General features: G+C 40.8%; 1 protein-coding gene across 5 annotated transcripts in view; it reads right to left on the bottom strand.

Moving 5' to 3' along the window:
- Positions 1-21,100, bottom strand: part of Vps41 (VPS41 subunit of HOPS complex) — a 159,442-nt gene that overhangs the window by 44,468 nt on the left and 93,874 nt on the right. For all 5 annotated transcript variants that reach the window (XM_021180045.1, XM_029468458.1, XM_029468460.1 and 2 more), the window contains 6 exons: positions 19,344-19,463; positions 18,179-18,325; positions 15,622-15,688; positions 6,299-6,396; positions 2,351-2,480; positions 753-868 (listed from right to left, as the gene is read on the bottom strand). In XM_021180045.1, the coding sequence (XP_021035704.1) occupies positions 753-868; positions 2,351-2,480; positions 6,299-6,396; positions 15,622-15,688; positions 18,179-18,325; positions 19,344-19,463 (678 nt within the window). The remainder of the gene's footprint in view (positions 1-752; positions 869-2,350; positions 2,481-6,298; positions 6,397-15,621; positions 15,689-18,178; positions 18,326-19,343; positions 19,464-21,100) is intronic.

Here is a 21,100-nt window from a genome sequence, read left to right as displayed (position 1 = left end):
ATACAGAATGGTAGCTACACTTGCTTTCTTCTAGACTAGCAGAGAAAACTTGAGGACTGGACTCAGGGAAAGATTAGAAACATTAGAAATAAATTAATCTAAAGTAATACAGTAATAGCTTGATTATATGCCAGTTATTAATATATAACAACTAGACTAGTTTACAAATTAATAAAAAAAGGGCCCCAGTTCTTCTAGATAAATTAGTGGCAGTTGTTTTCTCTTGATGGACAGAGAAAACCATTTAGAGTCATGCTAAGAAACAAAATATCTTGGCAGCTATTACAGTCGTATAGAATGCTGTTGTTTTAATCCTTAGTCGGTCATGTTGGTACACTGTCTGCTCAAACTTGTCTAAGCTCAGGGAAGTAGACAGCACTGTTCTACCAAATGAGTTCAAGCCATTCTACGTAACAATAAATCTGGTATGTTTCCTTACACAAAATAAGCAATTTTACCAACACATCCAAAGAAAAACCACTGAAGCACTTTAGGGAAATAATCACAAAACCTTCAGTCAGCACTGACTCCCCCTTCTATGAACCACACGCCCTCCCCTGACCCACCCATCAACAGGAAAGCTGGCCAACTGAACTGCATGCTTTTTTGCTCACTCTTTTCTGAGAGAGAGAAATTGTAACATTTTTGGTTTGGAGCACACTAACTCAATATGAAAGATTTACTATAAAAATCTTTTTTCATTTTTTTTTTCAGACAAGTCAATACTTTCAGGAAAGTAAAATCAAAGCTACTTCATATTTCTTCTTCTCAAGGAGCCAGTCGATATGATCATCCTGGTCTCGTTCCTTGGCTACGACGACATCTCTTGGACTCACGACATAGAAGAGTGATTCCCCCTCAGAGTATTCTTGAAGGGAAGAGAGAGGATAGCTTGGTATCAATAGTGGCAATCATTTCAGGGAATGGAATTAGCCTACAATTTCAGACTCAACAGTCAATTTTCTCCCCCTGCAGCCAAGTGTGCATGCCTCTGCTGTAAGGTCAAGGAGGGTGAGTAGCGTCACGTGGACTGCTCTTAAATGCACCACAGTGTAAAACTATTCAAAAGAAGAGCAAGGAGAAAGAGCTAGAACCACAAACAAGGTAGACTTAAAAATTAAAGTTTACTACATTAACATTCAGACTTCAGATGAACAAACACAACCCAAACTAACTGTGCTAGCGCATACTGGGCTTCATCTACTGAGTATAAACCTTACTAATGGACACCTATAGTGCTGCTCTACTCTTACAGAACAATACATCTCACAGTCAACAAGAAATGTCTCCTCTTCACCAGGGTCAAGGCCATCTAATGCATAAGTGACAGATGCCCAAGCCCTGGGGACATAATCTATCATTTCAGCATGTTGCCCGTGATGCCAATGCTGAGTGTCTGCTACAGAATTCAATTATAAAAACTCTCTAAAGGGTTTCTAAGCAGACAACTGAGTTTGCTCTGAGCAAAATACCCAGACTATGTTTTCAGTTCTGAATCATAATTGTTTTTGGAAAATCCAAAATTGACTCTTATAGTTTTTGACTAATTAGAGGGTTCATATAAGAAGGACCAGACGCATACAGAGTCAGTCATCATTTTTTTTGTCCAAATGAAAACTAAAAATATTTTCATAAGATGTTTGTTGTTTATAAAGCAAGAATAAATTCTAAAGAGCTTAAAGTGTTTCTTTTTCTTCAGTGCACTTTACAAAGACATGACAATGGACTTTTTAGGCAGGACTAAAGAGTTACAGTTTTCCTTTTGCTTCTGAGTGGTGATTAGTGTAGCCACCCACTTATTCCACAGTCCCTGTGACAGGAGGGGACTCTCTCCATGTCTTAGTCCTCCGTTCCCAACAGAAGGACTTCACTGCCACTTAGGTTGGCCTCCACTGCAAACCTTCCAGGAACATAAGGTTTGGACAGAGTCATGCTGTTTGATATCAAGTTAAATGTAACTTAAACAGAATAGGGCTGGGATATGCTGGGTGCCAATGTTTCCCTAGCATGTTTAAAGCCAAGGGTTTGATTGCCAGCACAGCAAACTAGCTGACTAGCTGGTTTGATGGAACAAGACACACACACACACATACACACACACACAAAACACAACAAAAAAAAAGAACAAATTTCTCACCTTGGTTCCTGTCCTATGTCTAACATTCCTTTTTGCTATGAACACTCAGATAGGATATGTAGTCTTTATGAATCTAGTACCCTGGCTCTTACTGGCAGAGGCCAGCACAGGTACTGTCTAAAGTCCTGTCAGTACCTATATTTAAATTCCCCTTTGGATGAGCTGAACAGAATAAGCAGAACAAGGCACATAAGCACATCTCTGCTGCCTCACCTAAGTGGTAATCCCTACATTCATTCTCCTGAAAGCCTCTGACTGTCAAAGCATCAGAGGAGATCTCTTCACAAGTCTCCGGAAGTGGCTGGATGATGTCCAGTCTAGGTCGTGCACAGTATTCTCTTTCCTAGGGGAAAACAATAGAGAAGGCTCATTTTACTTATGTTTCTTAGGTTATACAAATGAACAAGCTAGCCATACTTGTTTTGAATTTGTCATTTTGGCACAAACAAGACCTCAGTTCTAAAAGCTTGCCATAAGCAACCACCTAATCCTGTCTTATTCTGTGATTGTTTTCTGAAAATATACAGAATGATGGCACTTATGAATGGCACAGCGTCCAATCCTAAAGCAGCGGTAGCTGATGAGAATCTTCTTCACTTGAGAGCATTTAGACTCATCCTGGAAGCATATTTATGGGTTTGTGTACAAAGATATTCCCAGAAAAGTTAAAAGTAACCAAGAAAGAGTTCCCCACTGCTGATGTGGGCTGCACCATCCCTTGTGCTGGGTCCTGAACTAAAAGCAGCCTTATCTCTCTCTGCTTCTGGGTGGTAGATGTGGTGTGATCAGCAGCCATCAGCAGGCCCCACCAAGATAAACTATCTGGTCAAATTGTGAGGCAAAGTGAACTAACCCACCCTCCCTCCCTCCCTCCCTTCCTTCCTTCCATTGCTTTTACCCAGTATTTCATCACAGCGTGTAAAAAGGGATGAACCTGTGGCCTAACAGTAGCAAACACAGCTATACTACAGCTACGTGAATATAAAGAACGGCCAAAACAATAATTAAAAACGAGTTCACTATTCAAAACACTGCTAATATTAGGAAACTTAGTAGTAGTGTCCAAAAGCCAGAGACTAAAATCCGTCTCTAAATCAATCTTGTTGAGACGGTGGAACTGCCTGCATCTCTATCACCTGACAGAGAGGACCTTACGCTGCAGAGGGCTGTTTAACACAAGCAATATGATTAGCGTGAACAGGGAACTAAGTTGTCCATCTGATTTGACTATAATTAGCATAAAAAGCCAGTGACTACAGTTACTGAAAGTGAAGCCCTGGTTCACGACAGATGGGAAAGGTGAGGTGACAGGTTTGAGGACCAAGGGCTATGAAACACAGATCACTCACTCACTGGGTTCTCAAATGAAACCTGGAGAGCGATTAAACATTATTATTCTCAGTTTTAGAGTCAGAGACTGAGGGTTAAAAAATTAAGAATAAAGTTAAATAAGTCAATGGCAAGGGTGGAATGTTTAGAAAAACTGAAACTTCTGGTCAACCGTAGACTTCTGGATCAAGTGGGTTCTGACTTGGGGATATGGGCCTGACAGGCATGAACCCCATCTGCCATCAACCTGCAAAGCAGCAACAACACACACACTTGGATCTGGTATGGAGTGAGAAACAGAGAAACAAACCCCAAATGTCTGTCTTTTACTTCAAACATGTGGAAGTTTGAATGTGGATTTCTCTAAGCACTTTTGTTAAACAAGAAGCCATTATACCAGCCTTGTATCTCACAATAGGGTTACATCTATTGACACTCAACTATATATACACCATAATTTATCAGAGCTTTGAAAAATGTGAAGAAGAAAATATATATAAAAAAAAAAGAAAATATCAATTTTTAACAAAAAGAATGGAGGAGAAAGACAGAAATATTTTTAAAAACTGGCTGTAATAAAAATGATAAAAAATATCAAAATCATGATAATGAAAAACAGCTGAAGTTTACTAAATCATACATGAAGTTTTGAAGCTGAGGGGGTAGCTCAGTGACAGGCTCCTGCTAAGTAGCTGGGGGATCCTGCAGTCTGATCCTTAGCACTGGGATTAGGAAAGAAGAAAATGTCTTTTACATGTGTTAAGGGGTGCGTAACTAAGGTGGCTGTGTCACTTTACGGCCCTTGCTCCCAGTAGCATGGTCCATGTTCCTATCCATGAGCTTCTCACGAGCACCGACTTAGTTTTATCATCATCCCCTAGTACTTGGGGAAAATTCAATTCTTAAGACATGTGCCTTATCAATGAGGGAAAGAAAATTGGGGAACAGCTTAACAAATTAGGGTACTTTAACTAGATAGACTAGCATCTATCTTCTAAACAGTTCACAAGGAAAACCACACGCACATGCACACACACGCACATGAAGTGAGAATAATGCACAGAAGAACAGCGGTCCTCAAAGGACCAGTGACTGCCAGAGTGGAGACAGGTGTGTGCACGGAAGGCATCACACGGGAAACACAGGAGGCTATTAATGAAAAGCCAATAGAAGCAGCCAATGAACATCTAATAGGCACAGATTTTCAATATGAAAACAGAAATTGGTAATGGTGTGCCTAAAACTGACTGTCGTTCATCTGCCCTAATTTTATTGTTACTCTGTACTTAAGAGCTGAAACCACACACTGATGTTATATAAAGTGAATCTCCATATGCTGCACGCTAACTCACTTCCTAGGTTCTTCCTTCTTTCTTTGAAAAGCCATCCTGTGGATTCTGCCCAGTGAGGATAGCCTTCCCTGGGTTTTCTCCTTTCTTATACCCTTTATTAACACACATTTCCCAGGCTTCCCTTTTCTTCTCCTTTTTATTTTTTGATCAGCTGTTTATTAGGCTTCCCCTTTCCCATTTTATTGCTTTTCCCCTTGTTTTGTTCAATCACATCCTCAATCTGCCCCACAGTCCTCATCAGAAAGCACTGCTCTCAACTCCCCCAGGAACCTCTGCCTTTCTGTATTTTCAAAAAATAAATAAAATAATAATAAACTGATGTCCTGCAATAGGGCTAGAAGCCAACCCTATTGATTTTAGGAGGTTTGAGGGTTCACTTAAGTCTACAGCGTTTCATTGCCTAGCAACATGGGCACCGAGAGCTTCAGTTACTATAGTGATGGCTCCCTAATGCAAGTGTTCTCTCAGAGAAAGGCTCAAGTGCAGCCACCACTTGTCAGCAAGGGCTCCCTGGGCTTTACTGCCTATTTTTTCCTTGCCATTTGAGGGGGTAAGGGAGAGGTGAAGGAGGAGGAGGGAGAGGAGGAAGAAGAGGAGGAAGAGGAGGAGGAAGAATAGGAGGAGAAAGAGGAAGAGATAAACAGGGAGTGTACACTTCACCTGCCTGTGTACTATGGAGGGCTAGAGAATCAATTGCCATTTCTTCTATACACAGCACCCAAAAGGAAATCCTTCACAAACTCTCCCTGTTCAGACCTTGAGGCAGCCTCTCGCCAGTACCAGCAAGACCCCTGAACTCTAACAAAAGGCAAACTGGGCATGGCACTGCTCTGGGCTTTAAATGGAGCCTGGGTGTCCCTAAATCCCAGAGAAGAGCTTCATTCCAGTGTCATCAAAACAAAATTTGGTTTTTGCTGCTGCTTTCCGCTAGCAACACATTACAATGTCTATCACCTGCATGGATAACTGAAGCAGCAACAACCTTTTCCAAAGCAAGACCTGGAATCATCAGGCCTCTGAGAGGTAGACATGTCTGGGCTCCAGGAAAGATGAAGCTGACCTTTCAGAAACTCACTCTGAGCACTGGGACCCCTGTTGTCACAGCGACCAGCTTCATCACTATCCTCTCTGCTAATGTAATGGCAGCATAGTTTCCTTGCCATTCAGCAAGAGGGAGCCTTTATTTCTTTCAGCTAAAATATCAAGTGACTGATGAAAAAGAAAAAAACAAAACAAAACAAAACAAAGAAGACGAAAACCCTGTCCTCTTTGTGCAGCAAAGGGAACAAAGGCAGGCAGGGAGTGGGACCTCTGAAGGTAAAGATGCTAGTCTGCAGGGTAATTTCTGCTAGGCTTATTTCACAGGTTGGAAAGTTCTGCTTGGATTATAGCAATCTCCCCTGACAGGTAGCCTGACCTGGGTGTGATGCTAAAAGCCAACTCTTCCATATCCCTCTGTACCTGGGGAGAAGATAATTACCGTTTTTTCTGAAACCTCCTTTACGTAGGAAAGTACAACAAGCTGATCACAGAGAGGTGCAAGTCCACTAATGTAGAATTCAGTTTCAAACTGAGACACTGCAAACAAAAAGCAGAAAGGATTCACCATTAAATGGAGCATAAAAGTGCACATGACGGCAAAGACACAGTGACTCTGAGTGCTACAATGCATTTAAAAATGCTTAAAATGGAAATAATGCCCACTCCCCTGATGTGATTATTACACATTGTGTATGTGTTGAATTATGATACTATACTAAATATGCACTGTAGTGTGTCTCATGTTAAAGTACTTTCACCATGCAGCACTGAGAGTGCTTTATAACCATCCATCTCAGGAAAGACTTCAAAGTTGACATTATAGCCAAAAATGAACCCCTAAATGGCAAGTTGTGAGTGCTCCCCTGTGCCATGTATGTTAATAAGAGCGTCATTGCACCACATGAAGACTCTCTGAAACAATAAAACCTAACATCGATTATTGTTAATAATAAAATAATAATTAAAATTATCTTTTTTCTTACAGATGAGGTGCAATGGTACAAAAAGTACAACTTATGTTTTTATTATTATAAAATATTACTTTGGTTTTGGCTTTAGACATTTTATTTTAACATTTTTGCATACTTATTTATATACAGAGAAAAATAATAAGCTTTTCAAATGTGTACTTAAAACTTAAGAAGAAATATGTTATTATAAGTTAAGAAACATGCACACTAAAGAAATGGTTCTGTGTGTAAGACGGGACTCTGCAAGCATGAGAACCTGAGTCGAAATCTCCAGCACCCACATCAAAGCCAGGCATGGACGCATGTGTCTACAGTCCCAGATTTGAGGGCCTGGGGGTGGGGAGGACAGGGAGATCCCAGAAGCCTCCTGGTCAGGCAGCTTAACTAAAATGGCAGTCTGGTTCTGTAGAGACCCTGGCGCAAGACAATAAGGCAGTTGCAGAAAGATACCCTATCCCCTCTTTTGGCTCCTCAGGTTCTAACACAAAGGAGTATTCTCACACAGTCAAATGCAACCAGCACATACACACGGAGCACTGTCAGGCCAGGCAGTGCAGTGCATTCCCAACTCTCCAAAGGCTAAGGAAAGAGGATCACCAATGCAAAGACTATTACAGTATTCAATGCCAGATAACTTGGTGAGCCTTTACTTCAAGGCAAAACTGAATACAAAGGAGGCTATGGACACAGCTCGGTGGTAGACTGCTTGTTTAACATGGATGAGATACCTGGTCTAATCCGCACTCCTGGAGTCGGGGGAAGGTGTGTGCACTTAGCCCATCACCCAAATGTTTTGTAATTCAGCCAGCCTCTGATGTCCTGAGTGGTGCTGCACTTCCGGTTATCACCTATGATGGACGTACTGTTTTTCCTGAGCTGGGAGAGCTCAGTGTGCCATGGCAGAAGGGATGTGAATGCTTGTGAAGTCTGCAAACCTGGGGCATAACTTCAATGAACGAACGTTACATTCTATGTGTAAAATGCTCTCATATGAAAGAAGAATCAGGAAAAGAGGGAAAACCTGACGTGCAGATGGAAGGAGCGTGAGAGAACGTTCTTGCTCTTTTCGCTTTCCTTGTCCATCAGGTTCCCTGCTTCTCTTGCCCTCGCTTATCTTACAGGCATCTTCATAATTTAACTTTTATATTCTAACAGGTGACCAAAGATGACTAACATAAACTTTAAGAGAGGTAAGTGTTTTCTGACCGTCCTTTTTAGCCTAGGTTGGCTTTGAAATTGCTATATAGCTGACAACGACTTTGAGCTCTGCTCTTCCCGATTCTACCTCCTAAATTCTGAGATTACAGGAGTGCCACCATTCCCAGCCTAAGTGGAGAGAGAGTAGCTCCCTTCTCACTGGCTGGACGGCAGGCGTGGGCTTGGTGTCCAGATACACATCCAAGGGCCGAGCTTTTGCTCCGGCTCTGCCACTGACGTTCTTTCCGTCTGTAAGCTTGGGCTGAGGATGTTCTATCAAGACACACAGAAGCAGTTTTGATAAAGGGCTAGCATGGGAAAAGGTCACAAGCAAGCTTATTTAAGAACTACTTCTACCTTAGTCACCGTTTGGCGAGGGGAATGTCCAGTGTAGACACCTGTTCCTAGAGATGCTTCCGTGCAGGGTGCGGTGTGAGAAGCCATGAGAGAGAAGGAGCTGCACGGGTCCACACTTGTATCATTTACAGAGAAGATGGTGATCTCACCCATCTAGAGTAAGTAAATTAACAACAGAATTTGGTGGCACTGTTCCAGCTGTGCTGGTATAAATGGAGCTGATTTCTGTCTTACTAAATCACAGTCTGTCGCTGAAGTGCTACTGCGCAGTTTCCTTGCCGATAGCTCAGGGGAAAGAACAATAATCCAGAAATGCCATAAAAACCCTTCTCACGAGGGTCAAGAGCAGGCCTATTTGTGCCTGCGTGCTAACCATACCCAAGGGAAAACGCCATTAATCACAAAGGGGTGGTAGATATTGAGCTGTGAGGACTGTGCCCTCTGGAGATCATATGGCCTGCCCAGACCACCTGACCGATAATGTGAGGCAATGGCTCCTAAAAGTAACTGAATTTATATCAAAGCCTGGTATTTTAAACACTAACTATAATGCACAAAACAGAGAAATTAGGACAGTGTCCTGGGAAAATCTTCACTCTACACCCTGATTTCCTTAATCTACAGTGGAATAGAGATCTCATGATCTCAGAGATCCTGGCTAGAAACATTAATGTTCTCAGTAAAACAAGAGAAGACTGCAGGAGTTCATGTGCACTTAGCACTTAGACACTAAGCCAGCACAGCACCAACTGTGGATTAATGATCACTTAGAATCACAACGAAGTATAAAACCAAAACAGTCAAGATATTAGAAATATAGGAATTATCAACGTCTAGATAAAACTAAAACATCCCTTCTGTTGACTCATTCCCTTATACCACACACACTCTTCTTAGAGAAACAAAATCCACAGTGATAGCAACACTTGGTATGACTCAAAATGAAGAGTTCTAACTGCTGTCACCTTAGCTGCGGCTACTCTGCCACCCACTGATTCCTCTCCAGTAAGACCCACAAAAGAACACACACACACACACACACACACACTACAGAGTTCACTTCCTGCTGTGAACTATTAGTGTGTGAAGCTATCTGCAGCTACAATGCCTCGAAACACCACAGAAAGAACCTTGCTTTTTCATTATTCTTTCCACTAAGGCAACAAGAGTGTTTGTAGATCCAAAAATGCTATTTATTTGTCATATTAATGCTAAGATTAAGAAAAGATGGCTAGAGACATAGCATCAGAATGCATGTATGTACAAGGAATAAATATTATTTCTACTTATGTAAAGGAAAAAATTCTGAATTTTATTTATTCTGAGGAACATACATAAAATATAAAATGCTTATGGACTAAATTTGTAAAACACCTTCTAACAATTATTGGCTTTTTATTTCAAAATAACAGTGGCCAATAAAGTTTATCTTTACTTATATTCCATTCTATACCACAGAACAATGATTTTAATAATTTTAATAAGAACTCTTGTCTTTTTTTGAGCAAAAGTTAGTTTGAATCAGGTGGTTTACAAACCTAATTAGACAAAAGTTCACATTTAAGAAGATTATCTGGAAAAGATAAATCACAAAGAAACAGACAAACAAAAAACTTGTTGGGTTACACAGCTCATGGCTTAGAAGGGAAAGCTTGAGAGGAAACTAGTGTCACAGAGACAGAACCTGCACTTGAGACTGGGAACACGGAGAAAGCAACGACACCTTCCTGGGGCCCTGAGTAGTGTGTGTGTTTCCACACACAGTATTCTGCTGAAGAACACCAGATCTGAGGGGATCTGCAGCGGTGGCATGGCCTCATCCTGCCACAGTAGCCAAGGCTTCCACCCTCTAGCATACTCAGAAAATAGTGTAGACATGCTGTAAGAATCAGTGTACAGAGCTCACAGGTCAGTAACTGGACCGCAGTTTCTTCAGAAGAGAGCAGCAGATGTCACAATTCAATGCCTTATTTTTTTTAAGATAGATGGCATATTGGATAATATATTTGAGAACAGAGAAGTGTAGGCTACATGTATACTACACCACCAAGAACAACAGTTTAAGACTTGAGATCTTTGTGATTAGGAAGCCCTGTCCTTTTCTAGAATTATCTTTACTACTCTAAGGGCAATTATAGTGCCGGGCACACAACTTACACCATCTTTTCTGGTTCCTTCCAATCACATTGTCTCTCCCAAAATGCCAATCTATAAGGAAGAGCATCTGTGACTCTCATTCCATTCTATTTCCTTTCTATCAGTTATAGAGCAAAGGATTCCCACCCTTAACCAATAGGCAAAAACAGGAGCAGATTGTGCCCAGGGGGCTGTCAGTAGGCTGGACACTTGGTTGGCATGCCAGCGGTCAGTGAAAACACCTTTGGCATCAACATTTTAATAGCGTCAGGGATCACTCTAAAGCAGACACACTGAAGTCAAACGTGATGTCATCTTTGGTACTAGCCAATCACAGAGCAGAGCTGATATATGGAACTAAAGCTGAAGAGATCAGCTACTAGACAAAATAAGAAAAATATCCAACCACACCGGGCCAAGAGTTCACACAGCTCAGAGACAGTTTAAAGCAACTTGAGTTTCAACTTAATCCCAGATTCTCTAATTGGTATTCTCTGTAATGTGTTAAACTTCAGGCCCCATGAAGCCAGTGATAAAGATATTTCATTAGTAACAATATCAATCTCAGATAAAAGAAAAAGAAATGGTCAAGGCATGCTAAGTAACAATGTCTAAACCAAATGCTTATTTTTGTTCTAAGTATAAAATTACCGCAGTCATCAGCTAAACCCAAGTCACATACTAAATGACAGGCGCTCTACTTTCTGAAAGGAGGACAGAGTCACAGTCATTTCTGGCTCCCAGTCCTAAGAAATAATTTTATAATGGCCCATGGTAAGTGTGCAACAGAAATTCACTCACTAACATGGAGCAGGCAAAACTACAGGTTGCTCATCTAACAACAAACTAAGGAAAAAAATTTTTCATTTCTCCAAATGAGGCACTTCCCTGAAACAAAATTTCAAAAACTTCAGGCATCACCAATGACAAGTGCAGAGGTCTGTGGATTTTGGGAAATTCCTACCTGGTGTATCTATAAAGTGAAGGAGCTACAGAAGGCTGAGGTAGCAATGCTGGGAGCACCACCTGCCTTATGAGATGCAGTCTCTTTCTGCTCTTCTTTGTCTGCTATATGTTTCTGAGACCCTGCCTTACTCTGCACCCTGCCTGGCCTTGAGCTCATTATGTAACACAGGGTAACCTCAAACGTGTGTCAACCCTCCTGCCTCAAATTCCTACTGTCAGGATTGCAGGTTGGAGCCACATGTGGCTATAGAAACAGCTTTGCAATAGGAATGCCTGAGTTAAAATGCTTTTGCTTAGGAGCAGGACAATTTTGTGTAGGTTACATGAGCCTCTGAAAATTTTCTTTACCTATAGAATGGGAATAATACCACCTACCTATGGAATACTGTACACATTGAACGACATTCTGCTTATACTATATTTAGCATTCTGCCTAGTGGCTGTGTGTGTGTGCTTGCATAGACCAGATTAGGGTGTCCAGTTTCTGCCCCACCACTTTCCTCTTTCTACCTCATGCTCCTGAGATGGATTCCCTCAGTAAATCCAGAGTTAGGCCAGCAAACCCCATACACCCTCCTGTTTCCACTCCCGACACCACTGTGGCTATAGTGTGTCATGGTCAAGTCCACAGTTTTGGTGATGTAAACTCAGGTCCTTCTACCTACATAGCAAATATCCTGCAAACTTGGATATCTTCCCAGACTCATGCATCAGATTTCCTATAACACTATAAATAACAAATATCCACCAGGTGGTGGTGACATATGCCTTCAATTCCAGCACGCAGAAGACAGGCAGGTGGATCTCTGAGTTCAAGATTAGTCTGGTCTGCAGAGAAAGTTCAGATATCCAGGGTTACAGAGAGAAACCCTGTCTCAGAAAACCAAAAAACCAAACCCAAACCAAACCAAACCAAAAAATTCACATTCACAGTACCACGTGCAAGTCTTTCTGTGATACTAAGAGGAAGCCTGAATAGACATTCCTCCAGAGCAAACACAGTCTAAGGAAACAGCGTCTAGGAAGTGTTATGGCATTCACTGCAAGGTGCTTTTTCATAGTGAAGTATTAGGGAAAATCCAATGCAAAACAGGAAAGCACACAGGGTATAAATAGGAAGTTGAACAGAAAACTACTCAAAACCAAATCCTCAAATAGAAACACCTGGAAAGAAGCTCACACCTCCCATGGTCCTTACTGAGACTTTTATTACGAGGAAAACCTATGTCACCTGTGTGCAAAAAGAACTACCTCAGTGCTCCCACGTGTAGGTCAAAATGACAACAAGCTTATGAAGAAAGACACTTAGATCCAAGAAAGAACTAACCCACAGCTCTCCCAAACCAGGTAAACAGACTGTCAGTTTCCAGGTCACTGTCCCAAATCAACCAAGAGGCTGAACACAGGATAACAGGCTAAGCTTCCAGATGACAGTGCATAATCAGTTAGCTGGAGATAATGACAACGTTTTATTAAAGGGAAAATAACGCGGCTTCTCTTCTCCTCTTTACCCCAGGGTTCATTTGTGTAGGACTTCCTTTAGTTTGTTACCTCAGTTGTTTTGTTCAACTTCCATATGAAATCAAGAATGTAGGGCATTGATGGAAGTCATCTGTTCCTGGCAGAAGATACCAGACAATGATGACAACACCAGCCTCACTTATCAACGAAGCGTCATCTCTCCAACTACTCTTCCATAAAAACCTGATGCTTGGGAATCTTTTGTGAATGCAGGAGATCCATGTAAGGCTAACGTGAGCTGTGGGCACAGAGCACATCTACTTTCAGCAATGTAACTTGGTAGAACAAGGGCATTCCAAAGCTCGCTGCACCAAGGACCTCATCATGGGACAGAAACTGTCCAGAGGCCCTATTCATTTCTAATCATTATTATTTTTCATTTATAAGAACGCTAGAGAAAGACACTGGCTTCCCTTTGTGATTCTATCTAATAAGCATCTGGCTTCTCACAGACCTCTCACCCTCAGAGACAAAGCTACATTCCTATCATTTCCTGGCAAATTTTCATGTCCTTAAAAATTATCAGAGCTTTTTGTTTTGCATCTTAGACATTTAATAACATTTCTTAGGATGCTATGCATCAAGATGTTCAGAGGCTTCCCCTCACAGGGAACGGAAAAGTGGGGTGGAAGTGAGAGACACTGAAGCAAACACCTTTCTTGTAGCTACAGTCAGTTCTTGTTCCTTGGCTTTTCTCAGTTCTACACTCCCAACACGAGCTCAGGAAATCTGAACTACTGATCCTTCCCAGAGGGAAGCCGGGCGTGGTGGCACACACCTTTGATCCCAGCACTTGGGGGGCAGAGGCAGGCAGATTTCTGAGTTTGAGGCCAGCCTGGTGTACAGAGTGAGTCCCAGGACAGCCAGGGACTGTCTCTATACAGAGAAACCCTGTCTTGAAAAATCAAAACCAATAAAAAACAAACAAACAAACACTCTATAAACCACACTCCAACTTCAAGTACAGAACAACCCAGATTGAAACGCTCTCAAACACATCCAGTAGATAACACACAATGTTTGCAGTGTCATGGAAAACAGAGCAGTACCACACTTCTACAACATCCACCATCCAAAGGCACAAGTGAATTTTACATCTGACTTTAATATGGCAGGACTTATTTTTGCTCATCAACGTAATGGTATATTAGACTCAGCACAGGAAACAGAGTAGTGCTTCTCAGCGGCACTGAATCATACAACAACAGGATTATGGAGTGCCTTCTATACTGTTCTAGGCCTTAAGATATAACGTAAACAAAGTAGTCCAGTGTTTGCTTGCACTGAAGTGAGACCGAAATGTTCAAAATAATCAAGACCCCAGAGCTGCTGCAGCTGTACAGCTAGGGGCAGATGGATCCACACCTGAGTGGGTGGGCTGGACTGGTCAGGCGGAACACGTGGGGTTTCTCAGGAAAGCAACGCACCCAATGATAAAAGTTGACTATGATTAACAGTTGGTGACGAGTAAAGAAGCAAGAAGAATGATCTAGATAGAGGGGAAGAAAGTGTAGTAAGAATTATGGAATTCTGATTTTCTTAAAAAACAGAGAAATATTACAAGAATATATTTTTCTTTTAACCCCAGGTACGGGATTAAAATGAGCTGAGTATGATTTGCTATAGCAGAGGCATGATTTTGCCAGCTGCCAATGGTCTCTGTGATTGTGTGACGTTAGAAGATCTGGGAACGTTTCAGAGGGTACGTAAATGCTAGGACTGACTCCGAAAGGCAGGGTGGTTGGTTCCAGTTTCTTAGTAGTTGTGATAAAAGAAGAAAGAAATCAGATTCAATGATGTCTCTCCCTTTCCCTCTCCCTCTCCCCTCTATCCTTTCTTTCCTACTTGGTGATACGGATAAAACCAGGGGGAGAAGGGGGTGGGAAAAAGAGGAACTCACAAAGACCCGCTAGACCCGCTAAAAGAAGAACCTGGGTCTGTTCAGAAAGTCACTGTGGCTGTAGCACGCAGACCACAAAGAAGCGTGATGGGAGCTGTTGCTAGAGAGGAAGGGATGGGCATCACTTTGATTGTGAAGAAGAGACTAGATTGGAGTTGGAGTGGAGCAGATTAAACAGAAAAGGCAGCTGTAGTGCTCCAAATAAAAGATGGTGACAATTGGGGCCAGAGCAGTGGTGACAATGAGTACTGAGAACTGTCAGAAAGGGTCAGTACTGTACTAGGTACACACATGAATGAACTCACACTCTACCTTATGTATTATATAAGGTACCTGTATGTATTATATAAGCTGTATTATTACAGCTACCTTATAACATTCTTTCTCACATTTTATACATGAAAATATTGAAACAGCAGAAATCTGTCTCAGATAGGTCCTGGTGGTAAATATCACAACCAGGATTCAAATTCACATATTTTGACTTTAAAGCCGACTATGAAGTTACTATGAGAAAGATATTTTGTTTGATTGTTTGGGGAAAACAGTTCTTTCCACAGTGAGTTTCCAATACTTGAAGGCTTTCTGGTCCCATTCGATCGAAGCACCGAGAGAGAGACAGGCTCTGGGGGAGGGCATGGCCTTTGGCTTCCCCTTGACAAGTAGATGCTCTATGGATGTTTTACCATCATAGAACCATGGTAGGGGCCGTACCTATCTCAACATATCGGCTTGGCAGATCCCTCATCTCACTGGCGTGGCGTTCCTTCACTGCGCATATCTGAAAAAGAAATTCACAGGTTAGTCTCTCAATATGATAGTGAAGTCTCTATAGCATTTTACTCAGTGAGGTATTTTTTAAAGGTAGTCATGTCACTCAAAGATGAAGTACCCATAATCTACTTAAGACATAAAAGACAGAAAGGTTGGCAGGTTGGGGAGATGACTCAGAAGTTTCGAGCTCAGGCTGCTTTTGCAGAGGACTTTGTTCGGTTCCCAGAACCCACATGGTGGTTCACAAGTTTCTATAACTCCGGTTCTAATGGATTCAACACTCTCCTCTGGCCTTTGTGGGCACTGAATACATACAATGTCCTTATGTGCATGAGATGCTCCTGCATCCATAAGATGCCAAGACATACATTCAGGCAAAACAGCCATATATTTAGAGTAAAAATAAATTAAGCAATTAGTTTAAATAATGTCTGCCAACTATTATTTAGATTGCCCCACATTCATCCAATATGAAGTTACACTTTATGACAAAAAGACCTTTCATGTAAATCTGCTGTTTCTAATGGCACTTTCTCTGAAGCTCGACTTAAGGACTATAGACACATGCAGGAGGTGCTTTGGTAGAACACACATACTATGGCTGTCTCACAGAGTCTGCTGTCTACGTTGTCCCTAGTAGGATGACCTGTGTACAACACAGCCTGGAAGGTAGGAGAGGTTTCCTGTTCTACAGCAGCAAGTGTGCAGCCTATGAAGTCTACTATTTCCACTACTAGCACCTTTTCAAGAGTCTGGCTATCTTTGTTTTAAATTATATAGATAAAGTTGAGATCAAATCTGTATCTATCTAATAATCTCTTACTTTCCTCACAAACACCAGGTAACAGACATTATGAGTTATTTTATTTTAGGTTGGTAAGACTATGAGTACTATGTATTTATTTTTCTTACCTCTTTCCAAATGCACATACTTTCCAAAGAAAATCTATTCAACTGTGTAATAAGAAACAATGGTTTTGTTTGTTTTGTTTTTTGTTTTTGTTTTTGGTTGTGTATTTATTAAGGTTTGGCCTCCATACAAGATTGAACTAGAAGTCAGGTATTGATCCACATGCCGAAGACCAGCTTCTCCCTTCACTTGCAGACAGCGATATTTTATAGTCACCCACCTAAGGATCACTACACTACGAAGCACTGTAACGCAGACAAACTCAAAGAGACAAACAAGAGTGAGCAACAACATCCCAGTCTAAGGACACCATTAGTAACTCGGCCACAGAGCTACTGCTATTAATGTAAAGGCTTACTATAAACACTAAATATCCTTTAAATATTCTTCTACCATAGTAACCATTAGTGTCATTATGACAATGTATCATGAGAAACTATTGTAACTTATTTGATCAACTTTCTTATTTCTTATTTTTTTATTTCTATCCATGAATATTATAAATAATAACAGCATGCTCAGTATACTTAAATATAAAATGTTAAGGACATTACTTAGGCTGAATTACTAGATATATAAAGCCGCCAGATCAATGGTTACATGTACTTTATCTTTTTGTCTGATTCCTTCTTTAATGCACATGTCTAAATTTGTCTTCAGCACAGGAGCAACCCGGTGAAGGGCTCAGAGAATACTTTTCTAATGTGTGACAAAAACTCATGGCTGCAGACAACTGAAGATCCACAACTATGGGACTGGCTGCTTTTCTCCCTAATTGCTTTTGGACATTTGTCTCCTCTTCACTTTCCCCAGCTGCCTTCTCTTTCCGGTGAACTTCTGAGTTTATAAGAGACCTACTCTCCCTTCCAGCCCCACACTTACTAAGGAAATTATTAAATCATCTCAGGAAAATATTTCACAATGCCAATCACATTATAAACAATGAGCCAGGGCCTTTATGTCATTAAATTATAAAATATGCAGATGATTTAGGTTTACTCTCAGCTCACTACCATGAATAACTCAAATGAATCAAATGATCAAAACTAAAGACAAAAAAAGGATAGTATGAAGATCAACACCTTTGACTAAGCCACCAAAATCAACCACACGTTCCATAAACAGCAAAAGAACTGCGGTGGGATCATGAGAAATTAAAACAGAACTCAACAAATACAGCATCATTCTGAGAACAGAAAAGGGCAATTAGTTTGCCCATGCCCATTATAGAAAAGGAAAGCACAGCCAGGCTTAGTGGCGCATGCCTTTAATCCCAGCACTTGGGAGGTAGAGGCAGGCAGATTTCTGAGTTCAAGGCCAGCCTGGTCTACAAAGTGAGTTCCAGGACAGCCAGGGCTATACAGAGAAACCTTGTCTCGAAAAACAAAACAAAACAAAACAAAAAACAAAAAGAAAAAAAAAAAAAGAAAGAAAGAAAAGGAAAGCACATTTTAAAATCTGTACTTGTAAAATAAAGTGTCCTAGCACCACAGCGTTCAGATGAAAATATTAGGTTTGCCAGAAACCAGTCATGAGTACAATGAATCTGTAATGATTTGGATTTAATAGAAAGACCAAGTAAACCACCTTGATGGACGTTCCCCAGCCAATAATGAGTGTCACATTGTCCTTCCAGCAGAGGCTGCAGGGGTACATGTCTGGGCGAAGGCTTATGTCATCTCGGGGCACATTGCTGATTCTTTGCTTTGAGGTGATGTCAAAAACCTTCACACCCTACAAACCAAAGCAACATTAAATTAAGCGTCTTGTATCTCAGAGAGGGAGCGAGCAGAGCTTTATGGGTCCTACTCAAACCCATAATGCTGTTCACTGGGCATGCCCAGGAGCCATACAAGGCCATGGACTTTCTTTATACAAACCCTTTGAGAACCAAAGCTGCAAGGCTCCTTTCTGGACAAAGGCTGTTATTAGTGGAGGGCGTAAGTAACACAAATCCAGCACAAACATGTTTTGCACAGAAACACCAAGTTTGCTTTCAGCCTGATAGGTGGCGAGCATTTCTAAAGGAATTCTTCTGAAAGAGAACGAGTTTTAGTTTTCCAGAAAGCTTTGGTTCTGAAAACCCATCCATTCAAAGACAACATGTGACCCTTCAAAGTGCTCAACGGAACCATCAAGTGCAGCTGGCTGATCAGGAGCCTGGACACTGTGGCTGTTGTAAGGAAAATCCCAAGCAGCAGGGTTGAACTGGGACAATTTCAACTCTCTTTAACCAAATGGAACTGATTTTCTCAACTACGTGTTGAAATTTCAGAAAACATGGCAGATGGGAAAAAGACTATTCTTTAAACTTTCTCCAGGCCCCACTTTACATAAAATAAACTTTAAGTGCAACACTGAGAGTACAATACACTTTTAAAATGACAGGCCCATGATTATACCTGGAGTAAAGAGGAAATCACAACTTGCTCCTCTCAGTGGTCATGAGCACCGGGTGAATGCCATTTCCAGAGCACATGCCTGAAGCAGCCCTGCAATGATCAAGTTGGCTTTTCATTTTTTTGGTTGTTCTGTGCCTCATTTTCTTCCTCTAAAGAGATTTTAGTCTACAGTGTGTTGGGAATTACTGTAGTATGAAAACCCAGGCGATCTGACTTCCTTAAGCTGAGGTGTGGTATCAATCACCCATATCTATTAGAATTCTAACTCCACTGAGTCTCTGTCCTGGCCCTTTCCATCTGGCATCTGCTGCCACTGTGCAAGTGCTAGAGAGACAGACAAGTGCCTTTACCATATTGTTGGCCCAAGCAATCAGATGGCCTCTCCACTTCACACTCCTTATGTTTCCTTCCCCTTCGTGTAGGACAGAAGACTTCCATCTGTTCATCCAGGTCCGTTCAAATAGCAGCAGCTGAGGACACAGCAAAACACAGGCTTTCAGATCTGCAGAGTCACACAGAAGATCCTTTACTCATCCTTTCTGCCTGTCACCAAGTGACAAATAAGCCGCTCTCAGTATTTTTTTTATGCTTATTTTAAATATATACCCTCGTTTTGGAAAGAATCCCCTACATATCTTGAGCTGCCTGAATTCCTATTTAAATTAGACTTGAGCACTGAGGATATGGCAAGTCTCAGCCACAAGATGGCACCAAAACACCACGACTCGGGGCAAACAATGCCTTAGTGAATCCAGCTTCAGGAAGGCTTTTCAACTGGGAACTAATTCATTTTGTAAACTGGGAAATCAGAACCTTTTAAGTGTCTCACTGACAAAGAGAGTCATCACAGGTTCAACTGCTTTAGTTGGAAGCAAGCATCTTTTTTTTTTATTTATTTAATCCAAAGCAAATAATTTGACATTATCTTTTTAACAGTAAATCAAATCACAAAGTATGAACCATTTGCTTTAGGATTTAGGATCTTTAAATTTTTCATAGTAGCTAGACACTATATAAAGATTCGAATCTATTGTGAAGTCCCACTATTTTAAAATAAAATATAACTGGTCAAAAATCCTTAATTCTGAAGAAGATACAGGTCTGATAATTCATCCACTAAGAACATATTTTTCTTGATATACTCAACTTCAACTCTTTGAGCAGTGGCACCTATAGCATGTATCGCTGAAAGCACAACCAGACGTATGTGTGTCACCGCTGTCTGCTGCACTGAGGAAAGAGGCTGAGAGAGGTCTGGGGTGAGAAAGAGATGAGCTTCACTATTGTTGGCCTAGAATGCTGGTGTAGATAGAGTTCTTGGTCTACTATCCCTCTGCCATCATACTCTAGGATTGTTGGCAGGTGACACCACTCCTGGCAAGAGAATTTTTAAAATTCCTTTCAGTTCACCTCAGTGTTTTGTGCATCTTCTACCATGCCCTAAGTATCAGGGAGAAAAACATCAGGGGTAACCTAGAAATTGATGCTATACAATTAAAGTTATATATGACAACCACAGACAAACTAAAAACATGGGAACTACTGAGCACAATATGGAGATGGACAAAATCAGGACTATCTGTCAGTCAGTGTGTCTGTCTATCTACCTACCTATAAATATCTGTCTCTATATGTGTATTATCAATATAAAGATACTTAGGATATTAAAAATACTACAAAATAGTATTTTCTATGATACCACTTAAATATGAATAAACAGCCATATAATAAACATTTACACAGAAAGTAGTATAGAAATATGAAGCATATATTACAAAGTAATCATAATTCTAGAAAAGGGTATGACGAAATCTTACATAGATATTTTTGTAATTATTCATGTGATTTTTTTATAATGTTAACTCATTAATAAGGATGAAGTCCACTTTTTACAACCAAGTTTAATTTAGGGAGCTGGATGAAGCGATAAAAAACATACTGAAATCTTAAAAGAGGACAAAAATGTGCTTCCAAATTAATTTACAGAAGCCACCACTATTTTTTAATTAAAAGGTCTTTGGAGAATTTTTTTTAATTTATTTTTTTATTAGGTATTTTCCTCGTTTACATTTTCAATGCTATCCCAAAAGTCCCCCATACCCACCCC

Source organism: Mus caroli, chromosome 13 (genome assembly GCF_900094665.2).
Source record: "Mus caroli chromosome 13, CAROLI_EIJ_v1.1, whole genome shotgun sequence".
Taxonomy (NCBI): Eukaryota; Metazoa; Chordata; class Mammalia; order Rodentia; family Muridae; genus Mus; species Mus caroli.
Note: the sequence above shows the minus strand (reverse complement) of the source record. Positions and strands in the feature narration are given on the sequence as shown.